General features: G+C 41.8%; 1 protein-coding gene across 5 annotated transcripts in view; it reads right to left on the bottom strand.

Moving 5' to 3' along the window:
- The window catches only part of Dnm3 (dynamin 3), a 489,100-nt gene that overhangs the window by 15,354 nt on the left and 451,865 nt on the right, over positions 1-21,881 (bottom strand). For 3 of the 5 annotated variants that reach the window (XM_059280851.1, XM_059280854.1, XM_059280855.1), the window contains 3 exons: positions 21,344-21,508; positions 13,157-13,383; positions 12,060-12,296 (listed from right to left, as the gene is read on the bottom strand). In XM_059280851.1, the coding sequence (XP_059136834.1) occupies positions 12,060-12,296; positions 13,157-13,383; positions 21,344-21,508 (629 nt within the window). Of the gene's footprint in view, positions 1-7,547; positions 7,800-12,059; positions 12,297-13,156; positions 13,384-21,343; positions 21,509-21,881 lie in introns of those variants that run through there. The other 2 variants (XM_059280852.1, XM_059280853.1) reach the window with 1 other exon arrangement.

The following is a 21,881-nucleotide window of genomic DNA, read 5'->3' as shown; positions in this document are numbered from 1 at the left end:
ACTGGGTCATGGGGAGGTGCTAGGTCTTACCACAACTTGATATGCCATGTTTTGTTGATATTCATGATAAGCATAAACAGGAAGAGTGGATTGGTGGGTGGGAAAAGAGTGGGGTGGGGGTGGACGAGGACTGGGAGAAGAGGGAGGAGAAACTGGCTAGAATGTAAAGTAAATAAATAAATTTATTTAAAGAATAGACTGGGGGGGGCAGCCTCCAAAGCAAATTTTGATTAAGCATTGCAGGTTAATCATTTGCATTCTTTCCTTCCCTGTGTGTACACAAGGTGCTATGTTGACAAGATATGCAAAGAAAGATTGTCACTGTCTGGAGGGCTTTCTTCTTAGGACAGAGCTAGGTTAGCAATGACGGCAGCAGATAAGTGTTCACATAGAGCTGTGCTAGCAGAGTGGAAGGGGCACTTGGAGTGAGTGTGTGTGTGTGTGTAAGAAAAGGACTTCTAGAGCATAGGGAAAGTTGAGGGTCTGGTGTTTCAGGAATAGGAATGGGTGTCTGTAGAGGAAAGGAAGCCAGGAAAGGTACCCATCCTTTAGCACAAGTATCAAGGCACTTGTTTTGCTCCACATCCCAATAAAGTGATGAAACATCTTCGAGAGCTTAGAGGATGTTTAGGTGTAGGAAACGATGATGTTTAAAAGACTAGTTGTGATACTATTTTTTTCTCTGTTGGCCTCTGTACTATATCATTAACAACAGGTAAGTTGAGAGGAAGCAGGGGCTAAAGAAGATGGAAAGAGGCAGACATAAGAACATAGCCTGAGAAAACAGAGGTAGGACCTGGTTTTCTGGACATTTACAGCATATGGCTATTGAATTAAGTCAGGTGGCATTCCTCAGTGAATTCCCTTCCTCCTTTCCTCCTCTTTCTCCTTCTTCCTTACAGTCCTCCTTCTCTCTTTCCCTCCCTCCCCTTCTTTTTCTCCCCTAGAAAGAGACCTCCCAGGACTCTGCTCCATAGAACTCATTCCCATTAATAGTAGAGGAGTAAGAACCTTCCCCATACTCCTCCTTCTCTGCCCTTTCTTTTCCTGGTCCTCACCTCCCTCCTACCTCAGGCTCCAGGAGAGGGAGGATCTGATTTTGCCATCTGGAGGAAGGAAGTGAGGCTCTGAAGTAGGTACCCAGAAGCAGCTATGGGAAGTTTCCACTTCCAGGATGTGCAGTCTCCTGGCATTAGAAGTCATGGAAAAGAAAAAGCAAGAGGAGGGAGGGAAAACACAGCGATCTGCACCTCTGGATGAGACAGTAAACTCACTTCTGCTTTAGGAAAGATGAGCAAGACCTTGGATGTCTTTCAGGTATAGGGATAGGACTTGGGGCCTTAGTTCAGAGAAAGTAACTGGGTAATTGGAAAAGTGAGCAGGCCAATTATTTTTGAAAAATTGCTTTACTGTAAAAAATCTAAATCTGAAGATTTAGAAAAGACCGGGATGCACCAATATTTTACTCTTGCCTGGTGACACCTGGTGAGTCAAAAGGCCAGTTTTAAATGTGCCACACAGTACTTTTCTTGCCCTTTGAGTGGCAAAAATGGAGACAAAGAATTGCCATGTACCCATGGCCTACTCAATAGTGTTCTTAAAAAGTCCAGCAGGGGGAGCTCTAATATGCCTTAGAGCTCAAAATTTAAAAACAAAAGAAAAAAAATTAAAGCAAACAGAAAAACAGAGAGGCATTGTACCTTGTGAGCTGCTATGTCAGTGAACAAATATGTGAAGAAGACCAATTAAATGCTCAGTGAGAGGGCAAATGACAGCATTTTTGTGCATGTGTGCAGAGTGTCCCACAGTCTTTCCTTTCCATGAGCCTGTTGCTGTGAAGCAGTTAAACAGGGCTGAGGCTCTCACAAAAGAGAGCAAAGCTGACTTCTGGGCAAGCTGAGAAGTTATTCTTTCCTTCTGAAAGGATCTTATTGTTTCTAGAGCAGCCTTGAACACTGGCTCAGAAACCACATTTTAAAACAGAATTTTCATTGTTGGTTGAAGGAGCTACTGAAATGCCAAATGGTGGAGTCCCTTACTCAGTGGCTTGTTGGTTTTTTTTTTTTTTCTTCCTTCAAGTCAGAAAAATGCTGTGTTTGTAAAAAATTGGTGCTAAAAGGGCAAGAAATCATAGGTCCCCTGGGCCATGTAAAGAAAGAATTAGAGCTTTCAAACACACACACACACACACACACACACACACACACACACCAATGGCAACACAAAGAGTTTTCTCAGGAAAACATCGAGGGGGGTGTGAACTTAGCAGTAATCAGACTAAGAGTTAGTCTCCATTCTGGACAGTGGTTGGGGATGGAATGGGTAAGTGGCCGTTCAACATGATCAGAACAACTTAAACTAAAGAAAAATGTTCAGTGATCCCTTCTATTCTCTTGCCAATATGAAGTCAAAATTTTTGTTTTACACCTTGATGGTATGCCCACATCTAAAAATTTTTATACAAGCTCCTGCAGAAACTTTAACTAGACCAACTCAGACCAAGAGTCACTAAATAAAGCCAGTCTAGACAGAAAATCTATGGAAACCATATGTCCTTCAGGCATCTGTCTTACAAAGACTGCCATCACCCTGGAGAAATCCTTCACAAAATATGCTCTTAGGAAAACAGTGCTGTACAGCCACATGGAGAAGTGCTTAAGATGACGGCTGGACTTGGAGAAAATAGAGCCAAAATGTTTATAAATGTGAGGGTCTCATTTCCATGCACATCTGTGTGTAAACAGTTTTGAAAGGATGGGCCAAGGTAGCTATCATTTATGTTTCCATTATTCTAGAAGGATCAAAAAAGTTTACAGTTTTCTTCTTCCAGGCTCCTACAGAATGTTAGAGGGATCTCAAAACCGCTCTGTTCTCACCCGCAGAGAGCTGTTTTGAGTAAAATTGTACGTGGATGCGGCTAAAGAACCAGAACATTCTCTTCTGATTATTACCTCATCCTGCTGGCCTGCCAAGCACAGCTAGAAGGCAGGTGTCCACCATAAGTAACTAGCGGAAGACTGTTCTATATAATGATGCGTAGGGCCAGAGTGACAAAGGAAATCGGAGCAGGGATGAATAAAGGAGAGGGGCTGCAAGGGATTTGCAGTAAAGAGGGATGTTCCTAAGCCTTGTTTTTCCAATTCGACACTGTCTTCTGTATGAGAGACAACAGCGCTACCACCCTACTCTCACGGGATTACATTGGAAGATGTGCTTTCATTTTAACTGATGGTATAGATTCTGCAGGGGAAAAAGTAAAATATTCAAATTCCTATGACAAAAATATCATTTCAAATGAAAACTGCAAACAGGCTCCGGAGACCATGAAGCACTTGTAACTTGCAAAGATACCTTGGGGTCTCTCTAGACTATTTTACCAAAATTCCCCATTCTGCAGGGAAGGGGACTTGGGAACAATAGAGTAGGACTGGTAAGTTGCACTGGCATGAGTGTCCCCATGTACAGTCCCTTCACCTAGAAGACTATGAATTAAGAGTATGTACCAAATAGACTCATGGAGAAAAAGGCCGTGAGTTAAAAACAGAGTGAAAGCTGTGAGAGCATAATTGGAAGAAAAAAAGCATCAGCTCAATGTGTGTGTTCAAAAATCATGAACTTTTAAAAGCTAAAGATTCAGACTGGCTTTCAAGTATTAAGTATTAAGATGTTAATAGAGTCATTTAGAGTATTGGAAATATTAAGGCAATGTAAACAATTACATTGCAGGGCAGAACACTAAACACTATATGCAGTGCAGAACACTAACCACTGTACATCATAGACAAACAATTATATCAACATCCACTCATTACAGATTCCTGAACTGAACCATAGAGCATTTCACTATGTTAATCGAAGGCTCCTGATGAGTTACAGGGATTTTTTTCTGAGCGCTGTTATTTATTGGTAGTTCTACAATTTGAAGTTGGCTCTCATGCCGGTGGTTTACATACAGAGCATGGATTTTATTTTGCTTTCAGTCTTAGGTAAGTGGAGGGAAATTCCTGCCATGCTTTGTCTAGTTAACACATTCACTAATGTTTCCTTAATTTTTCACCCCAGAAGCCAATAATTAAGACACTGTAGAACTTGCCTCACATGAAGGTTTATTATTTTAGTTATTAAAATAGTTTCTGACACTATAGGGAATGTTTTTTAAAAGCCAGTGGATATTTGGCTGAGTTTTTGCAGCTTTTCCTTGTGAATGCAATTGTAGTAGCCGAGAGTAGGAATGTCTTGTGGTGTAGGTCCTGGGGCATGATACTTAAAGGGAAACTTTCATTCAGTCTTAAAATTAGCTTTGAGAATAATCACACTATGAACTTAAGAAAATACACATGGTCCAGCATGCATCTTATAAAAGTATCTATTGTCAAGCAAACTACCCAAAGTATTACAAAATGCCTTAAATGTCCTTCTTACTGGGTATTATATGGTGCACTCCTATAATCTGAACACTTGGGAGATGGAGGCAGGAAGATTAGGAATTCAAGGCTAGAGGTGGCCACATAGTAAGTTCAAGAAAAGAGTGGAAAATAAAACAAAATAGCCAAAGTAGGCTTTCTCCTCTCTTTCTGCCACAAGAGATTATTGTATGCTAGATGAAATATACAATAATCACAAGTACTTGCAAATGATATATATTTGTGTTATATTGAGGTATGCAGATGAAGGATATACCTAGACTATGTTGCTTCCAAATATCTAAAACCAAATGCAAGTGTTTACATGGTGGAGGCAAATGGTATATTTGGTTGTAGAATAAGATCATTTCCCAGATTAAACTGAAAGCTACTTGAGGCCTTCTCACACTGCCCACCTTCTTTTTTGGAGGGAATGTAGTAGAAATGAGAGAGGATCTTACTATATAGCTTGTGATGGCCTGAACTCACTATGTAACCCAGGTTGGCTTCAAACTCATGATCCTTCTGCCTCAGCCTCCCAGTTATGGGGCTATAGGTATATGCTGTCATGTCCACCTTTATTTTAGCTTCTCTTAGTTTTCAAATTTTCCATCGAAGTTTGAATATGTTTGTGGTCCAGTATCTATGATGATTTAGTCTTTATTTTCTTCCCGTCAAAGAAACAGGGAAAGGATGGTGCTTATTGATGAATCTCATAGTTACCTGTACATTTATGGGGTTCCTGAAAGAGCAGTGAGGAGCGTTATCATACCTTGTCTCATTTTTCTGGTGTTTAGATCATCCCCGTATGGGCAATTTCCTCTTTCTGAGTAACTGAAATCAAGAGGCTGTGCCCTGCCACACTGATGCTGAGACATGGAGAATTTGGCTAATTACCGTTTTCCCTACTCCCCCCCCCCCCCGGGCCTGTGGACAGAATGAGTTCATGTGATTCGTGTAAACTGATTATTTTGACTGAAAAACAAGAGTGGATATTTCTCAGTGCTTATGGGAATGGTTAAAAAGAAAAAATTGGAGCATTCGGTATTTGTGGTTTTGCCTATCATGTGGCTCTGATGCCTGAAGAGCAGCCAGATGTGGAGAATGAGCCATGCCATGGTTCCTGAAAACCTTGTGGCTTTTGACATTGTCCTGTGTTGGAATTCTATTTTGGGTTAGAGTTGCCATGTGATCCAAACATACAAATACTCAAGTAATGTGGCATCTACAAACGTGTAGTGTCTCTCAGACCCAGAGCCTTCCCAGAAACCCCTATTCTGGCACTGAAAATTCTAGCCTGACCATAAGTGTAATATCCCTTTGGCAACAACATCGGTGAGCCAGATGGAGTCCATTTGGCAACTAAAGGGTGTAAATATCTGTTTAGATTCAGAGGGTCCCCCCAGACAATGCTTACAATATGTTGGCATGAGTAAGCTAAGGAATTCCAGTGTCAGACACTTAAAAATTCTATGTTTAAGCAGCAATAAAAGCATGACAAGCAGGCGAGGCCATCAACCCCTCAGCTAAGTCCTCATCTCCTTTCTTATACTGCTGGAGTTAGGTGTCCCGGGGACGTCCTTAGAGCAAGATGCTGCATTTACATTTTCATCTTTAATTTCCTGGCTGTCTTGCAAGGTTTGTCTAAATCTCACTTTTAATCTCTCATAGTAGCTGCTGAGTTGGAGGAAAAGAAAAAAAAAAAAAACAAAAAAGCCTGTTCTCGTAGTTTGCTGCCTGGCTAAAAGATAGACACGAAAGAGCCACGAAATCATACATCACAGGTTTCTGAAGCCTTTGGAAACTATCTGTTCAGGAGTGTCTGAGTGTGAAGGTTTCTTGAAAACCATCCTTTTCTTACAGTGAGGGGAATGAAAGAACATGTCAGTGAAACTCGAGTCCTAACTGGCTTGTGTGCACCCCTAAGTCTGGCGTGTCTGCTCACACTGGGTGGGGTATTTCTCCCCTTTTTCTGAGCTGACTTCAACTTGTATCTCGGAACGTTCAGCAGATTCCAGCTGGTGACAGTGCTGCTGACTAGCCACAGGGAAAGTCCTCCTCCTCAGCTGAGCATTCTCCCTGGCCAGCGCCTCCTTTACCAGACTCCTGTCTTGGCTGCCTTCCTCTGTCAATCGGGTGAAACCCAGGGCAGAACTGGGCACCCTGAAATGCGAAAGGGCTTGTGCTGCAGTGACTGAGCTTAGTGACTTAGAGCTGTTTGTTACTGACGTGAGCTATGGGAGCAGTTGTGTTTGCTTAGCTGAATGCCTGTCACCGCTGCTGGGCTAACAGCAGCTTAGGGTAGGGTGAGCTGTCTCCCGTCTGCATTTGTGTTATTTGTGGTTTGCATTAGGTAAGTCTTATTTCCCTTTTTTTTTTTTTGCTTTTGCTTTCCTGCAACATAGGCTATGTGGAAAAGATAAGGGGCACAAGAAAAGCAGACAGGCCAACTGATGTCTACCTAGACACTTCCACAAAGTTCACAAATTCTGACCCGTGGGACACTTAATGTGGTGTACATGGGCCTCCCCTAAAGAGACTGCCAATCATCTGATCTGTGGTAGGATGGAAACGTCTGTGTAAAATAGACTACTTTGCTAGACCCAAGGAGGAAACCGCTAAGATAATCTGACTTTCACTTAAACCATATTGAAAACAGGACCTGAAGAGTGAAAACCTTTGACATTAACCATTGCTTCATTACAGCAAAACAGTATGTCGCCATAAGAATTGAAACAGTACACTGGAATAAGAATCGTCATGTAAACAGAATGAGCTTTTGGCGGTGTATATAACAGAGGGCCTTAAATAAAAGTGGACGTTTTCTTAAAGTGAACAGTGAAATTTTAGCTTCATTAAAGTACCATGAGCTCATCATGACATGTTGAACCTGCAGCAAATTATTAATTACATTTGTAGGCTTCAGTACCAAATTTTTTATAATATGTTTGCCTCACAAAATGCCTTGAAAATAAGAACTTGTTATAACAACTCAAAGTTCTGCTCTTAGCAATTATATTTTTTGAATAATGTGGGTTTTTTAAACTTTTAAATCTAGTTGCTAAAAAATAAAATAAAAAAAAAAACCCAGCTCCCTGACAAATCAGAATATCTGATTATAGTTTTTATTTTTTCTTTGAGGAAGGCTAGTGGGGAGAACAGAAAACTCACAGCTGACATCACAAATCACAAGGTGATTTCATCCTTTGTCTAAATGACACTTGGCTGCTAAAAACATCAGTTTTAGAGGGCTGTTCAGGAGAAGAGGGGGTAAGTCAGGATGTTTCCATGTGTGACCGCAGGGGAATGACACCAGGTTAGTCACACGGGTTGCTTAATTTCCATGAAGCCCCACGACTTCAAGGCTCGGCAGCTTCCTCCTTCATGGTACCAAACCTTGATGTGGGAGAGGCAAAGATATAAGAACGATGGGTTTGTGGTTTGTCCTGGCTTGAAATGTAGGGGACTGACTGACAAAAACCCGAAATAAAAGGGATGTTGTATTAACTGTTATGTATAACAACAAATATAATGAATGAAAGAATTGGTATTAGGGTTAGACAATGCAGACCATAGAGATCAAACATTTAAAACTACATTATGATGAAGACCAATTGGCCTTAACTTTTGTAATAGGAGGGTATCTGTCATGTCTTTGGAAAGCAGTTTATACATCTTTCTACATAACTGATTTAGTCCTAAGGCTGCTGAAATGTGGGGCTTCTCTGTGTGCTATCTTAAGTCAAGGAAACCATAGAAGACATCAGTGAGAAACTCTGGGCAAATCTTGATGCTGCCCTGGGGTTGCCCACATACTGTGGGGGCTTTGTCTTTGTCGTGGGACTCACAAAGGACCATGTCTGGATTTCCGTCACCTAGGTGAGCTGAAGTCAAAACCAAATGGAACGGGACCAGGCTTGGCCATTTTTCACAAGAAACCATCAGAGATTGTGAATGACGGTGGGTCAAAGAAAGTATGTCTCTAGTTCAACTTTTCTAAAGGGGAAGGAAGATTGAGTGATGAGGTAAATGAAGTCTGTTCTTCCTTGACTGGGGACCCTTCCTCTCACCCTTATCCCTTTTGACTCTTGCAAAACAGCTTTCTCCAAGGGAAGGGGAGATGACAAATGAGTGAAATGGTGCCAGAGTTAGCTGGTGCCAGGAAACGCACACTCGGATTCAGCTAATTTGTCCTGTTAATGTCAAAGGCTGTAATTTCCAATTAACTAATTTTAAGAAGCAGTAACTGAAAATAGCTATGCTAACTCTGGAGTTGGTGTCTGATGATGATGATTGGGGCCTGCAATTAAAAGAACTGGTGCTCTAAAGAGGTGGTGCTGTCTGCTTGAGACCAGCCTTCGAAACAAAGCCGTGGCTGGTGTGGATTTTCAAACAGGGTTTTGTCCCATCAGAGAACTTGAATGGAGAGAGTCAAGCCCTAGAAAAATGTCCTGAAGATTTGTGTACACTCAGCTTACTAATGACAGAAGCATCCGTGCTAGTGGGTCTCTCTGAGATGCTCCCCAGTTCAGGTGGAATTAATTAAGACAGGCATGCAGTTTGCAGGATTTCCTGCTCTCCCACCAAAAGGCTCCAAACACAGAAACCAGAACCGCTCGAGAAGCTGAGCCAAAAATGACTCCACCACCTTGCCCTCCGCCTCTTCCTTTATATTGAAATGGAAATATACAGGAAAGATGCTGGGTAAAAAGACAGTGGATTCAAGGTTCCTGAGCCATCAAAGGCTTTGATGACCTTGGGATAGGGTGAAAATAAAAGTCACCATCACCAGTTGCCAATTCATTCAAAATATCAGGAGGAAAACTGCCCAGGCACAAGCTAGGGCGGCTGAATCTTTTGCCTCTAGAAGTTCAGTTATTGCCTTTGTAATATTAAAGGCCAGCAGGGAACCCAGAGGGTTACCTTTTGTGCTGTGTTGTTGTGTTGTGAGTTTCTGGTTTCAGGTTGAAAAAAGAGGAAGGTCCCTTAAGAAAAGCAAAGAACTTTGAGGATGGGTGGAACCAGATTTTCTCCTTGAAAAGCACTTTTTATTTTATTTTTTTCCTGGAGATGATAGATAGGGGGCATCTCGATTTTTTTTTTTAAGAGAAAATAGAAGCAAATTACGGAAGGAAGAGAATATATAAACACTAGGGCAAGGTGTTTTAATAAGAGCGCTCTTCATTTTCTCCCTTCCTTTCTGTTTTCCTTTCTCTTTCTTTCTTTTTTTTTGAAATCTTAAACCCCATTTCTGGCTTGCATTTGGTAGGATTCCTGCTCTGGCTTTTATTAAAAACAGACGAGTGTTCAGAATCTTCCATCTAAAGCAAGGCTTTAATAGGCGTCGGGACCCTGACCGGCCTCCAGCTCTGCTCAGGTGACTCCCACCACAGGGATTCCCTCCCAGCCTGCTTTGCTGGCCCTCAATCTTGAGGGCTCAGCACAAAACAACCAGCTTTCTCTCTCTCAATTCAAACTCCTCATTTCTGTTTTAAATTTGGGGTGGTACACAAAGCCAGCTCAAGTTAAGTCTGGCTTTAACTTGAGAGCATTCTAAAAATTTTGAATAGCTCCACTGTTGTCCTACAAATTCCCCGATGAGCGAGGTCTCCTTAAACCTGGTGGCTCCCTCTTCCTGGCAATTCAGAATGACTTAGGGACTCCCACCCTTCTGCCTGTGTGCAAGCTCAAAAATACCAAAGCTAACTCCACCCTGTTTAACAGATCAGTTTAGCATCCGAAGCTGATGTTTCTGAAGAGCACTGGCGAGCTAGCTTATTGGAAACCAAGAAGAAAAGCCGTCAAGCAGGCAGGCAAGACTTGCACACTCATTCTTGAGTGAGGTACCACCACAGGTCCCTCTGGCTCCTTCTCACAGCAAAACAGACAAAACACCAGAGAGTTCCAGCCTCCCTCAGGACTCTGCCTTCCCACTCCCTACCCCATCCCAACCCCCGTTTTTCCTCACAGCCCCCATACCATCCTGGCACAGCGGCAGACGCTTTCCCAGTCAATTTGAGGTTTTCTAAAACAATAAACTTGATCTTGCTTGTAGCAACATTCAATGTTGAAATGCACGTTTTTGATGTGGAAAGGAAATTCTTCTGAGCACTGCGGAGCAGTGGTTGACAAGTAGAGTAGGGCTTTACTTCCCTGAGGGACAGCAGCCTGTCTGTATTTTCAGTGGTCACAACTTGGAGGAGGATACAACTGACAGCTAGTGACTGGAGGCCAGGGATGCTGTTAATCATCCTCAACGCACAGGAGAGCCGCCATAACAGAAATGTCAGACCCTGAGGGCCCCTGGTGCCAGCCCCTCCTGTGGTGGTTGAGCCTGGGCTCTCAAGTCAGGCTGCTGGGGTTTAGAACCAGGTGGAGTGGCACTGGGCAAGCTATTTTACCTTATTGTCTATTTTATTGGATTCATGAACCTTAGATTAAAAGGGTATATGTGAAGCTTTTAGGACAACACTTATATTAAGAGCAAAATAAATATTACTAGAAATTTAGCTCAGTTTCAGATAAATCAGAAGCCTGACAGCATTGTCTCAGCTCAAGATCTGAACAATACTACCATTTTGTTTCCTAGGTGAGGAACTTATATCTTGGAGGTGAATGAGTCACCCAGATCTTATGACTTCAAAGCCAAGTTTTTCTTGCATACTCTTTGTCTACCAGTTTGGGGTTCTCTTTCCTCTGTCCATCACCCCTAAAACCTCAAGGATCAAAATCCAAGCACCACAGTCATAAAGGTGCATTATGGGTGGTGGACAGTACTATGTGTGACAGATGTAGTCAGGTTTTGCTTAATGGGGCATGTGAATATTCTAACCCTCTGAATTAACTTCATGCATGGGATAATTTTGTCTTTACATTCTCTGATTTTGTGGGGTAAAACTCCATAATACCTTACATCCTTTAACAGTGTCAGAAAGAACTGTATAGATGAAGGGAAGAATATAGATTTAACTCAGTATGCTTCAGGTTCCGTTTCTGATTAGTTTATGTTGTTTGACAACTAGACCAGAAAATCTGCTTAGAATTGTCAAAATGATCCCATTGCACAGCAGTCTATCTGATACATAATCCTCAGGTCTACATTACAATCTCTGCAGATTTTAAAACAATTGCAGATTAATTGGCTAGACTATACTTAGTTTACATTAAAGTTAGTGATATTGGAGTCACAGTGCAGAGGGCAGATGGATAAAGTTCCTTCAGTCAACGGTTTTCTAGATTTCTTTGGGTAATGGAGAAGGCAAGATCTTAGCCCATGCACCCCTCATGACCTACACACAGCTTGCCACTACCCAGTCACAGCTGTTTCTTTCAAAACCCTGGGTCAGGCTCTACTACCCGGCTAGTAAAACGCCATTTACTGGGTCCCATTTGCTTTGGTCTCAAAAATGAGACATTCGAATCTGTGCCAGTTGGTAAATGAGAGGATGCGATGTTCACACAGGGTATTTTAACAGGCTTAGGCACCATAATTTTGTCTTGTGCTCACTGCCCCGAGACCACCAGTATGAAAATCGCAAACCTGTAGAATAAGATGTTTTCAAAGGTTTTTGTTTTTTTCAAATGTTGTCTGTTACACCGAGAAAAGAACCAAGGAGGACCGTGGGGAGCTTCTGCAGCACAGCTTAGCTTGCTTACCTTGGAACACTGGGGGGTGCCCTCGTGGGCCTGGAAGGAACTTGCGGAGGGGTTCCGAAGGAGTCACTGCTGTTGGGAAAAGGAGGTAATGGGCCGGGGCGGAATGGGACTGGGGGAGCCCCAGAATGGGGACCTGGAGAGGGAATGGCAGGGGCTGGTCCACGGCCAGATGTGGGCCTCGTGAGGGGAGCACTTAGAGTTGGCCGCCTTTGGGTGGTGGGGCTTGGAGGAGGTGACCTGAGAAAAGAGACAAAGTTTTAATTTATGCACTCTTCTTCATTTTTAATTAATCTTTTCAAAAACAGTTTTGTAATTTCCTGGTTGCTTTTTAAAATTAATTAATTTTTGGCTATATAACTTAGATGTGTGTTATAAGATGTCCATGTACATAAAAGGATAAATGCTGAGATTTTGGTCTCCTTCCTCACTTTCTGGAGACCATCAATAGCAGTTGCTGGTGTTTCTTTTAAACATATAGGTATGTGAATACACACATGTATACAATCTCATACCCTATACTCTCCCTTCTTTTAAGCTTATCTTTCCATTTGGGGAAACTCAACATTATTTTACTCTTTTAATGACTGTGTGGTAGTTTGAAAGAAAATGGCCCCCAAAGGGAGTGGCACTACTAGGTGGTGTGGCCTTGTTGGAGGAAGTGTGTCACTGTGGGGGTGGGCTTTGAGGTCTCTTTTGCTCCATCTTCCCTCAGTGTGACAGACAAACCATTTCCGGTTGCCTTATGATCAAGATGTAGCCAGCATCATGTCTGCTTGCATGCTGCCATGCTCCCCGCAGAGTTCATAATGGACTGAACCTCTCAACTGTAAGTAGCCACCTCAGTAAAATGTTTTCCTTTATAAGAGTTGCCGTGGTCATGGTGTCTCTTCACAGCAATAGAAACCCTAACTAAGACAGACTATCAAGTTTCACTGTCAGGATTCATGAAGCTTCTTCCTGAAGAGAGTTGATGCACTTTGACCCCTCCTGAACTTTTCCCTTTTCTTTTGGATCCGTATTGGCTTGGGAAAGCATCCTCAGAAACGGAGAGTGGACGAGCTCAGTAGAGCTGAGGTGCTGTGGAGCTCCCTCCCTACCTGCGGGAATGTTGGAGCCAGGAGTCATCCACTGGAGGTGGGGCTGGGGTTGACACAGTGGCTGTGTTGATGTCACCAATGATCACAAGGGCTTCTTTCAAGGCTTGGTACATTCGGAGCATCTCATCCCGGCGCTGAGCCTGCTCAGCAGACTCTTCCATCAGAGTGTTTTGGTCCTCAGAAGAATATAGTTGTGCTAGGAGCTCAGAGTTGATGAAGTCTTTAACCTATAAGAAAAATTAAAAACGAGAAGGAATAAACACAGACTCTGTTGTTATAGCCCACAAATGTCTCCCCACCCCTGAGAAAAGGGAAATGCCATAAGACTGTTTTATTTGCCATTGCATTGGTGCACAGAAAAGTCTCCCTTTTGGTCTTTCAAAACAATGATGGTAAGATAACTGAGGAAAGGTCCAGCCTTGCTACCACAAGAGTAGGGCTCATTAGCTGTGGGAAGGTCTCATGAGGTTGTTAGAGGCTACTTGGCTTATACAACAGGAAGGTCCCGTGAGGTAAGCAGCATTATTTTTGATAGAAAATGGTGGTGCAAAGAGAGCTTTGTAGTTCAAGTTTTCTATTCCTCAGTATTCCCATCAAAATCATCAAACATTATTGAAGTTTTTTGGTTTTTTGAGACAAGGTTTCTCTGTTGTTCTCTATCCTGGATCTTGCTCGAACTCACAGAGATCTGCCTGGCTCTGCCTCTCTAATGCTGGGATTAAAAGTGTGCGCCACCACTGCCTGGCACATTATTGAAGTTTTCAAGTTATAGTAAAAGCAAAATTAGCATGTATAAGTGGATATTAAATACTGATTATAATTGCATATATATGAGAACTATACAAGTTGATTGAAAGCAAAATAAAAGAGCTATATTGTATTTTCTAGAGGTTTGCAAGCTAAGTCAGTTAATAAGTCAGTTAATGATGACTGGACATGAGGCTTCATAGATGTAACAGATACATAAACAATGCACAGAAGTCTTGGTTAAACAGTATCTTGTAGCAGGATGGGAATAGAAAGGGTACATAACACAGAAGGAGAGGGGGCCAGTCCCTATGCTTCATCAGATCTAAGCATTAGCCAGCCACTTTAGCTGACATTTTCTCCTTAGTGTCAGGTAATCTATGATAAAATGTCCAGTTATCATTGAATATAAATGCACACCCATACTAAATGTGAGAAAATGAATGTGCAAATCAATGAAGTATATATCCCCAATTCCTTTAAAGATTATATGATTTAATTCACCACATAGTGATGAAATAAAATTAAAACTCCACAGATGCAAAAACAAATTTAGGGACTGTTTCAGTGATGTTTCCAAGGTCATAAGGCTCAATGCTAGTTCAATTTCCTAAAAACATATCACAATATTTAAATGCTTAGAAAAGACAATTTCTTCCTCTTTTTTGTTGTTTTTGTTTTTCAAGACCGTGTTTCTTTGTGTAGCCCTGGCTGTCCTGGAATTTGCTCTATAGACCAGGCTGGCCTCCAACTCAGAGATCTGCCTGCCTCTGCTGGGATTCAAGGTGTGCGCCACACTCTGTTTTCTTACCATCATGCTGGTAATCCAAGGTCTTCTGCATAAGTGTACACTCCACCAATTTAACGTTGATAGTTTAGAGCAGCTAGCAAGTATGATAATTTAAACAAAGAAAAATAAGCCAATTTAAAGTTTTCAGTGCTGTTACTTGAGAAAGCTACATCTTATCTGGATTACTTAGATCTAGATAAAATACTAAAGCGAGAGTATTTGTTTAAGATTTAGAATGATGACAGGACACCATCATGTGCTCAGTTAAGATTCCTGGATTTTTGTAGTTAAGATTGTTACTCAAATGAGAAGATTCTAAAACAGTTTCCTTTTTTTAATGGAATTTTTAAAAATTGAGAACACTGCAAGAGGGCCAAAGGGTAGGGCTGCAGGTAGGTTAGTACCTACAGGTGAAGTCAGTGGGTCACATGGGCCAAGGGGATGGGATGTCTTCCTATGTTCTTTTTTGTGTAGCACTTGAGTATGTAGTTCATACTATTGGAAAAAAGGCAGTCCAGTTTAGCTGGTGTACAATTCTAAGATTAGCATGAGCCATTCACTATTGAATAGAACTTCCAGTCCCAGTCCAAGGCTAGGATCACAGTGGGCTGGGTTGCATGCAGCTCTGTGATGCCATTCCTGTCTGACCTTCATGATTTTCTGGGCAGTCTTTCGATTTGCAAAGATAGACTGACTTAGAATATATGTTGATGAACTTTCAAGATGGTAGATGAAGACAGTTGCTGCCACATCTCAGAACATGAGTTTAATCACTGGGTTTCACGTAATGGATAGAGAACAAGGACTCGGATTCCTTGCAAGTTGTCCTTTGGCAAGAGCACTCTAGCACTTTGGGTGAACACACACATAAAACAGTCCAAATGGGAAGACAAATAACTGATTGACCTCACTACTTGCCCAGAGTGAGCAGATACTTAAGTCGAGTTTGGAGAACTGGTGGATCTTTTTTCTTGAGAGGGGAGGGAAAGGGAGACAGGAGAGAGGACCTCTTTCTTTCTTTCTTTCTTTCTTTCTTTGGTAAAGATTTCAAATATGTAACTAATTCTATTTGTAAGAGCATCAGCTGAATTAGTCTTATTGTGGTGAAATTAACAGTTCCCTGCATATCTTTTGTAAACCAAGAGTGATTCAAACATGGGAGAGATGGAATACATACTGTATTCAGGGGACTGTCTGGAGGGTGTAGGAAATAAATTTGTTCAGTAAGTCTAGGACAAAATATGAGATCTCTGGTACTAATGAAAAATGTTTAAACTTTATCCATTTGGCAGTATGACACCATGAAAGGCTTTTGACAAGTAAGTGAAACAGGTCATTAGAAAAATTAATCTGGTTTTAATTGGAAAAAAATTGCAAGCTCAGTAGTAGAGACAGACCCAATAGGAGGCTATTGCTTATTCATGGAATGATGAGAATTTATCCGTGCCACAGAATGGAAAAGATGGGCACATGTGAGTAACATTTCAAAGGAAAAATCATCTGGTGGCATGAGAAGAGCAAGGAAGAAAAGAACCAGTGAAAGGTGTCTCTAGCATTGATAACGGAAAATCAAACGGCAGCAAGGAAAGACAGATTTTGAAGAAAGGTAGAAAATTTGCCCTTTGGAATATTTCACGGTCTTTGAGGATTTATTCACTTCTAAACACACATGCAGGTACCCATGAAGGCAGAGATTTTTGTATAGACCTTCCATTGTTGGGTGTGTATGCACTTGGATATGAGGTGCAACTTAAAACTCAAAACCAGACTATTTCCCTGGCATCAATCATCAGTTGGGTTGAGCTCTTTTGAAGTTTTACATCAGGCTGGAGTATCACTTAGGAGCTATTAAATAAATTTTTCAAAGATGATCCAAAAATATTTTTAAAGCAGATCTGAATTATGAATCAACAGTTCAATTATGGACTGAAATAATAAGGAGCCCCGCCTGATACTACACACCAAAGCTTACCTGCTGCCCAGTATGCCCTCATTTGGCAATGTTGTGAAGGAATGAGGGCTGGTAATAAGAGGAAAGACACATTGCTATTGTTTTCCCTGTAAGTGGGCTCTGTTGGTTTTGGGGAGACAGAGGCGGGAAACTACAGAGAGCTATTGCAATAGTGTGACTGTCAAGACACGTGCTTAAAGACCCCAAATGGGTTAACATTTTATTTTAGATGTAAGGAAAAGTTTAGGCTGTCTTCTGGGTAGCCTAGCCTTGCCTTTCAATGCTACAACTAGATTTTGGAACAACAAACCCAGTTGATGGGGGTGGGGACATTGGGGGGGGGGTTCCAGACAGTTTAGGGGCTTTCTGAGCCATTTGGGTGTCAGTAGCACATATATTTAAATCAAGGATTCTGCAACACAATTAGAGACCCAGTAGATCTTTCTTAGGTGATAGCATTTGGAAAATACCTCAGAGAACAGAACAGACCAATTATACTTGGACAGGATATTTGGGGCAATATTTATGCTTTTAATTATAACACCTTATAACCTATACATCTTTGTGTGGCTCACAAAAATTCTCACACACAAAATCCCACTCCAGCTCAAACTCTGCAGGCTAAATAAACAGGCATTACCACACCATGTCCCACCGCTCAGTGTAAAGGAATGTGAGGTCATTAAAAATGTTCCACATGGTTTTCCCTCTTCTAACTTTTAACCCTTCCCTAGTCCCCTGGAAGATGTTTGGCTCTTAAACTTTCTTTGTTATGACTGAGCCATTTTAACACCCTCACCAAGAGACAGTTCGGTTGCCTGGGAGATTGTTCCCCTGAAATCTGTCTCCACAGGGTAGTCTCTTAGTGAAACAGGGTGTTATGGCTTCATATGTGTAAACTTTTTCACTGAGTAGTTTCATTTTGTTCATCTGGGGATGTGACACTCAGGTCATTGTCCTCCCTGCCTCCTCCCCAAACCCCCGTGGATTTAGTTCTGCTGGTTTCCTTCTGCAAAATACAACCTCCATGGACTCAATGCCGGACAAAGGAGGTCAGAAAAATGCACATGCTGTGAGGTCCACAGTTCAGAGACAGGCGAAATTTAAGAAAGAGTGGGAGTGTTCCTTGGTGGGACTGAAGGTAGGGGGAGCCTCTTGTGAACATTTTGGGAGTGGGGCAGATGCTGTGTTTGGCCTCTACAAATGGATCATGGTCTAAATGCTGGAATAATGGTTTGGCATTAAGGACATGTTTTGAAACTAGGGCACATGGTACTGCTTTTCCACCGAAGAGCAGATGACCAGGAAGATGGTGGACCTGTGGGGGCCTTGGGGACTCAACAGCACCATTCCAAGTGTGAAGCGCTTCTGGGTTTCATGACCTCAGTGGAGTTTTTGTTTGTTCGGTTGTGTTTTTTTTCCAGAATTCGTAAGAACTTTTAAATGCCACTTTATATTCTGTGAGTTTGTTTGAATGTGAGACACAATGTTTTAAGACATTGTGTCTCATGTTCAAATGAATGCTAATTAAATCTTTGAGTCACAGGACGTATCCCGGCAGATAACCCTGTGGCCATACTGGGTGGGGGGAGAAGCTCTCTGGGTAGGGCTGACCCCAGGCCCCTTGTCAGCTGCTGGAGCAGAGACAGCATCAAACTGAGAAAAAGCCCCTGAGACCCCCCAGCTGTGCAGCCGCGGCAAGTCACTTAACTTTCCTGTGCCTCAGTTCTCCATGTAGAAGATGTGGAAGAGAACACATTTTCAAACAAAAAACGACCCGCCATACATGTTTTAGAATAAAGCTGGCTTCCCTTATTCTGTGGTGGAGCGAGATCTGGGGGAGACGCCATCGTCATGGGCTATTGTGTGTGCTGGTCTTAAAGTCCCGCGCAACTTTGCTGCTCCGACTTTAACTTGGGGCCGCCTGTGATAAAGGCGCTGTTCTTTTGTGCCGCTATTACCTGGTATGTTTAAGTAACGAAACAGCTGCTGGCTTTCAATAGACAAAGGCTTACAGTATGTCTGAGGCCAGGCATTTATGGCCTGGCTTTAAACTTCTTAAACAATTCCATATGGAGAGCTGAGTGGCAGAACACTTAATGTAAACTTTCAAAGGAAACTGCCCACTGAATCCTGAACTTTATGAAAGCTGGCTGAAACATATTCCTTGTCGGGAGGCCAGGCAGCCTTTGAGGGTGAAAGGCCACGGGCCAGGAAGACAGAGAGCGCATCTTCAGCATTTATTCGTTCTGATGGAATACCAGTTTACAGAATAGGTAGAATTTAGACTACTTTTGCTAGATGTGGTTCTATTACTAATTCTCTTGTTTTATCAGTTCAAACTGAATTAAAAACCCCAGCTTCCCTGCATGGTATAGGGCTGTTGATTTATTAGGTCTGTTTCTTTCTACTTAACAGGATACATCTGGAATGAACAGAAAGGCTTGGGCATTGAGATGCCATGAGAGTGTAAGCACATTGTTTTAAGAAGATTTCATTCTCTATTTGAAAATACATATATATATATATATATATATATATATATAAGTTAGAAATATATATTATAGATACAAAATGTTTTTTAGACATAGGAAAAATAGAGGCACAATAATAATACTCAAGAAAAGTCATCATTGTATGTGCCTACCACTCATTCTGGTAGATGGAAAAAACTAAATTTCTCTGAGAAGGTAGCATGTCCTGATAGTTGATTTTCTCCGTGTTCCTCTTAGTCTCTGACCTTGGAGTTCAGGTCTTAATTGAAGTCTCCTTTCCCATGGCTCTTACGTGAGGTCTCTCTCGAGATAACTGGCAGAGCTTGCCCTCCAAGAATAATATTCTGTAGGTGAGTGTTTGCTTGCTTTAATGAAATGCCCAAATTCAGGAATGAAGGGCTGGGGAAACTACAATTATCCGTGTGTGTGTGTTTTCATTTAATGTTTGAGGTGAAAGTAGAAGAGATTTGCAGTAGGATTTTTTTCTTCTTTTTAACTAATTTGTGTCAAGCTACTTCTCAGAGCCACAGACAGGAAGTACGATTTCCTGCGCTGATGATTTAATATAACGCAGAGCAAAGCGGAGCTGGAACCGAAGACAGGACTAATGACTGTCGGGAAACCAGTGGAAAGATAAATGAGCCCTAATCAGGACAATGTTTAAATAAGCAAGTGCCTGATACACCACAGCAACACAACCTGAATTCATTTACGCAAAGTTAAGAGGGTAATTTTCAAGACACACAGACTATTTGTTCAGTACTTCAGATTTGTCTAAATAGCTAGCAGCCACATCTGTCACATTGTCTGATAGTTCTGTGAGGTCCCTTCACATTTCCACTGAAGTTCCAGAAGTGACTGACTTCAGCTCAGCGGGCCTAAGAAGCTGGGCTTTAGGTCAGACAACTGACCCCTGAGCAGCCATTGTGACATTTATAGTTTCTGCTTTTCCAGCTCATTGCTTACCTGCTGTGTAGACTTCAAGGAATCCTGTTTATCTTACTTGGATACACAAAAATAGTCAAATATAAGATTGGTCACCTGAGTGCTCAGGACTTCTTAAAGCAAGGCATATACAATTAGAGGTTATAGACAAGCAGATTGTCATGAAGCCCTTTAGAAATACATTGTGAAACATAGAGAATGATTAATAGTCCTTAAATAGGCAGCCATATTAATTACTTACAGTTGCCACAGTACCTTGGCATACCTATCCTTCCCTCAAGGAAGACACAAACGCACAGCAGCCAACTGGTTCCATTAGGTCAAGAGCCCAAGAACCAGGCTTAGAACCCAGATTTCTCCTGAAGTCTAGTGCAGGGCTCATTTCACTTTCACAGTTTGGTTTTTGACTTCTCACAAGCCATGTTCATAATATATTTAAAACAAAAGATGTCCCGAGAAGGTACATAAAGTGCTTGGTATCCCATTAACAAGATTCAGAAAAGGCCACTTTTCTTGATTAACTATTTTTTCATTTGTACTTTAAAAATTAAACTACCAAAAGAACACAGCCAGACTGCTGCCAACCAAAGAAGGAAAGACCCAGATGAGAGGAATCCACTAATGGCTACACTAGTGGAGCTCTGAAAGATTGTGGTTATAGCACCCTTATCTAAGCCAAGCTGAACTAGGCACAGTGGCTCACACCTGGAACCCCAGCATTGGGGAAACTAAAATAGGAAGGGTCCCCTGAGATCCAGGTCAGCCTGGGCTGCAGAGTGAAACCCTCTCTCAAACAAAAAAAAAAAAACCAACAAAAACAATATGACTGACTGTACAGTCAGGGAATAAGGTAAGAAGTCCTTTCCTAGGTGAAAAGAACATTTCATAGTTTGTAGATGATACAAATGATCATATTGTCATAAACTCTGTGTGTGTAGGAAAAAGTATTATCCTTGGCTTTTGGTCCCAAGGTCGAGTGTAGGCATCTGATTTTCATTGCTAACTTTGCAAGTCCATGAATATGGTATCCTTTGCTCCTTTCTAGAAGAGAGCCAACCAGAAGGAACTTGATGCTGTGGCTGGAAATTCCCTCTATGTTCTTTCTCATTGGTTACCCACTTATAAAGGCAGAACCACACACCCGGGCAGTAAATAATTTGGTTATTCATAAAATGTCTCAGAGACACTCAAGAAAAGGTGATCAGTTTCCAGGTGAGGAAGGGTCAGAGGTTAAAAGGAGGGAGTTTATAGTCACTTACATTATTGATCATCAGATGCATTATTGTTTTTGGAATTAGGTCTCGGATGCATTTGTTGATTATTGACATGTAAGAGTCTACTAGGTTGCGTATGGTCTCCACTTGCCTCTCCAACTGTGGGTCCATGGAAAAGTTTTCTGCTTGGCCATTTTCATCATTTTCATTCTAACAAAAGGGAAACAAAATGTGGATTATGTCATATTCTCTCAGAATAAAAACAATACCAAACATCAAGTGATTGATTTCTGCTTAGATCTGGTTGTCATCCTACTTTGAACTCACCGTGTTTTAGCAAAAGCAAACATTCTGAAGAATAACCAAATAAACAGCACACCTAACAACATACCTTGGGAGAACAACCTACTCTTAAGCCATTGGTAAGCTGCCCAGAGGCCCGAGTCCAAACAGATGATGCAGACGCCAGCCTCTGGGAGTAGTCTCCAGGGATCCTATAGATTAGAATAACCTTGATGTAGTTCTGGCACTGCTGGGTTTGCTCTGGACTGGATCAGCCCAGATTCAAACCTCAATCCCCTAG

The sequence above is a fragment of the Peromyscus eremicus genome, chromosome 15, assembly GCF_949786415.1.
Source record: "Peromyscus eremicus chromosome 15, PerEre_H2_v1, whole genome shotgun sequence".
NCBI lineage: Eukaryota > Metazoa > Chordata > Mammalia > Rodentia > Cricetidae > Peromyscus > Peromyscus eremicus.
The sequence above is the reverse complement of the archived record's forward strand: the minus strand, read 5'-3'. Positions and strand labels throughout refer to the sequence as shown.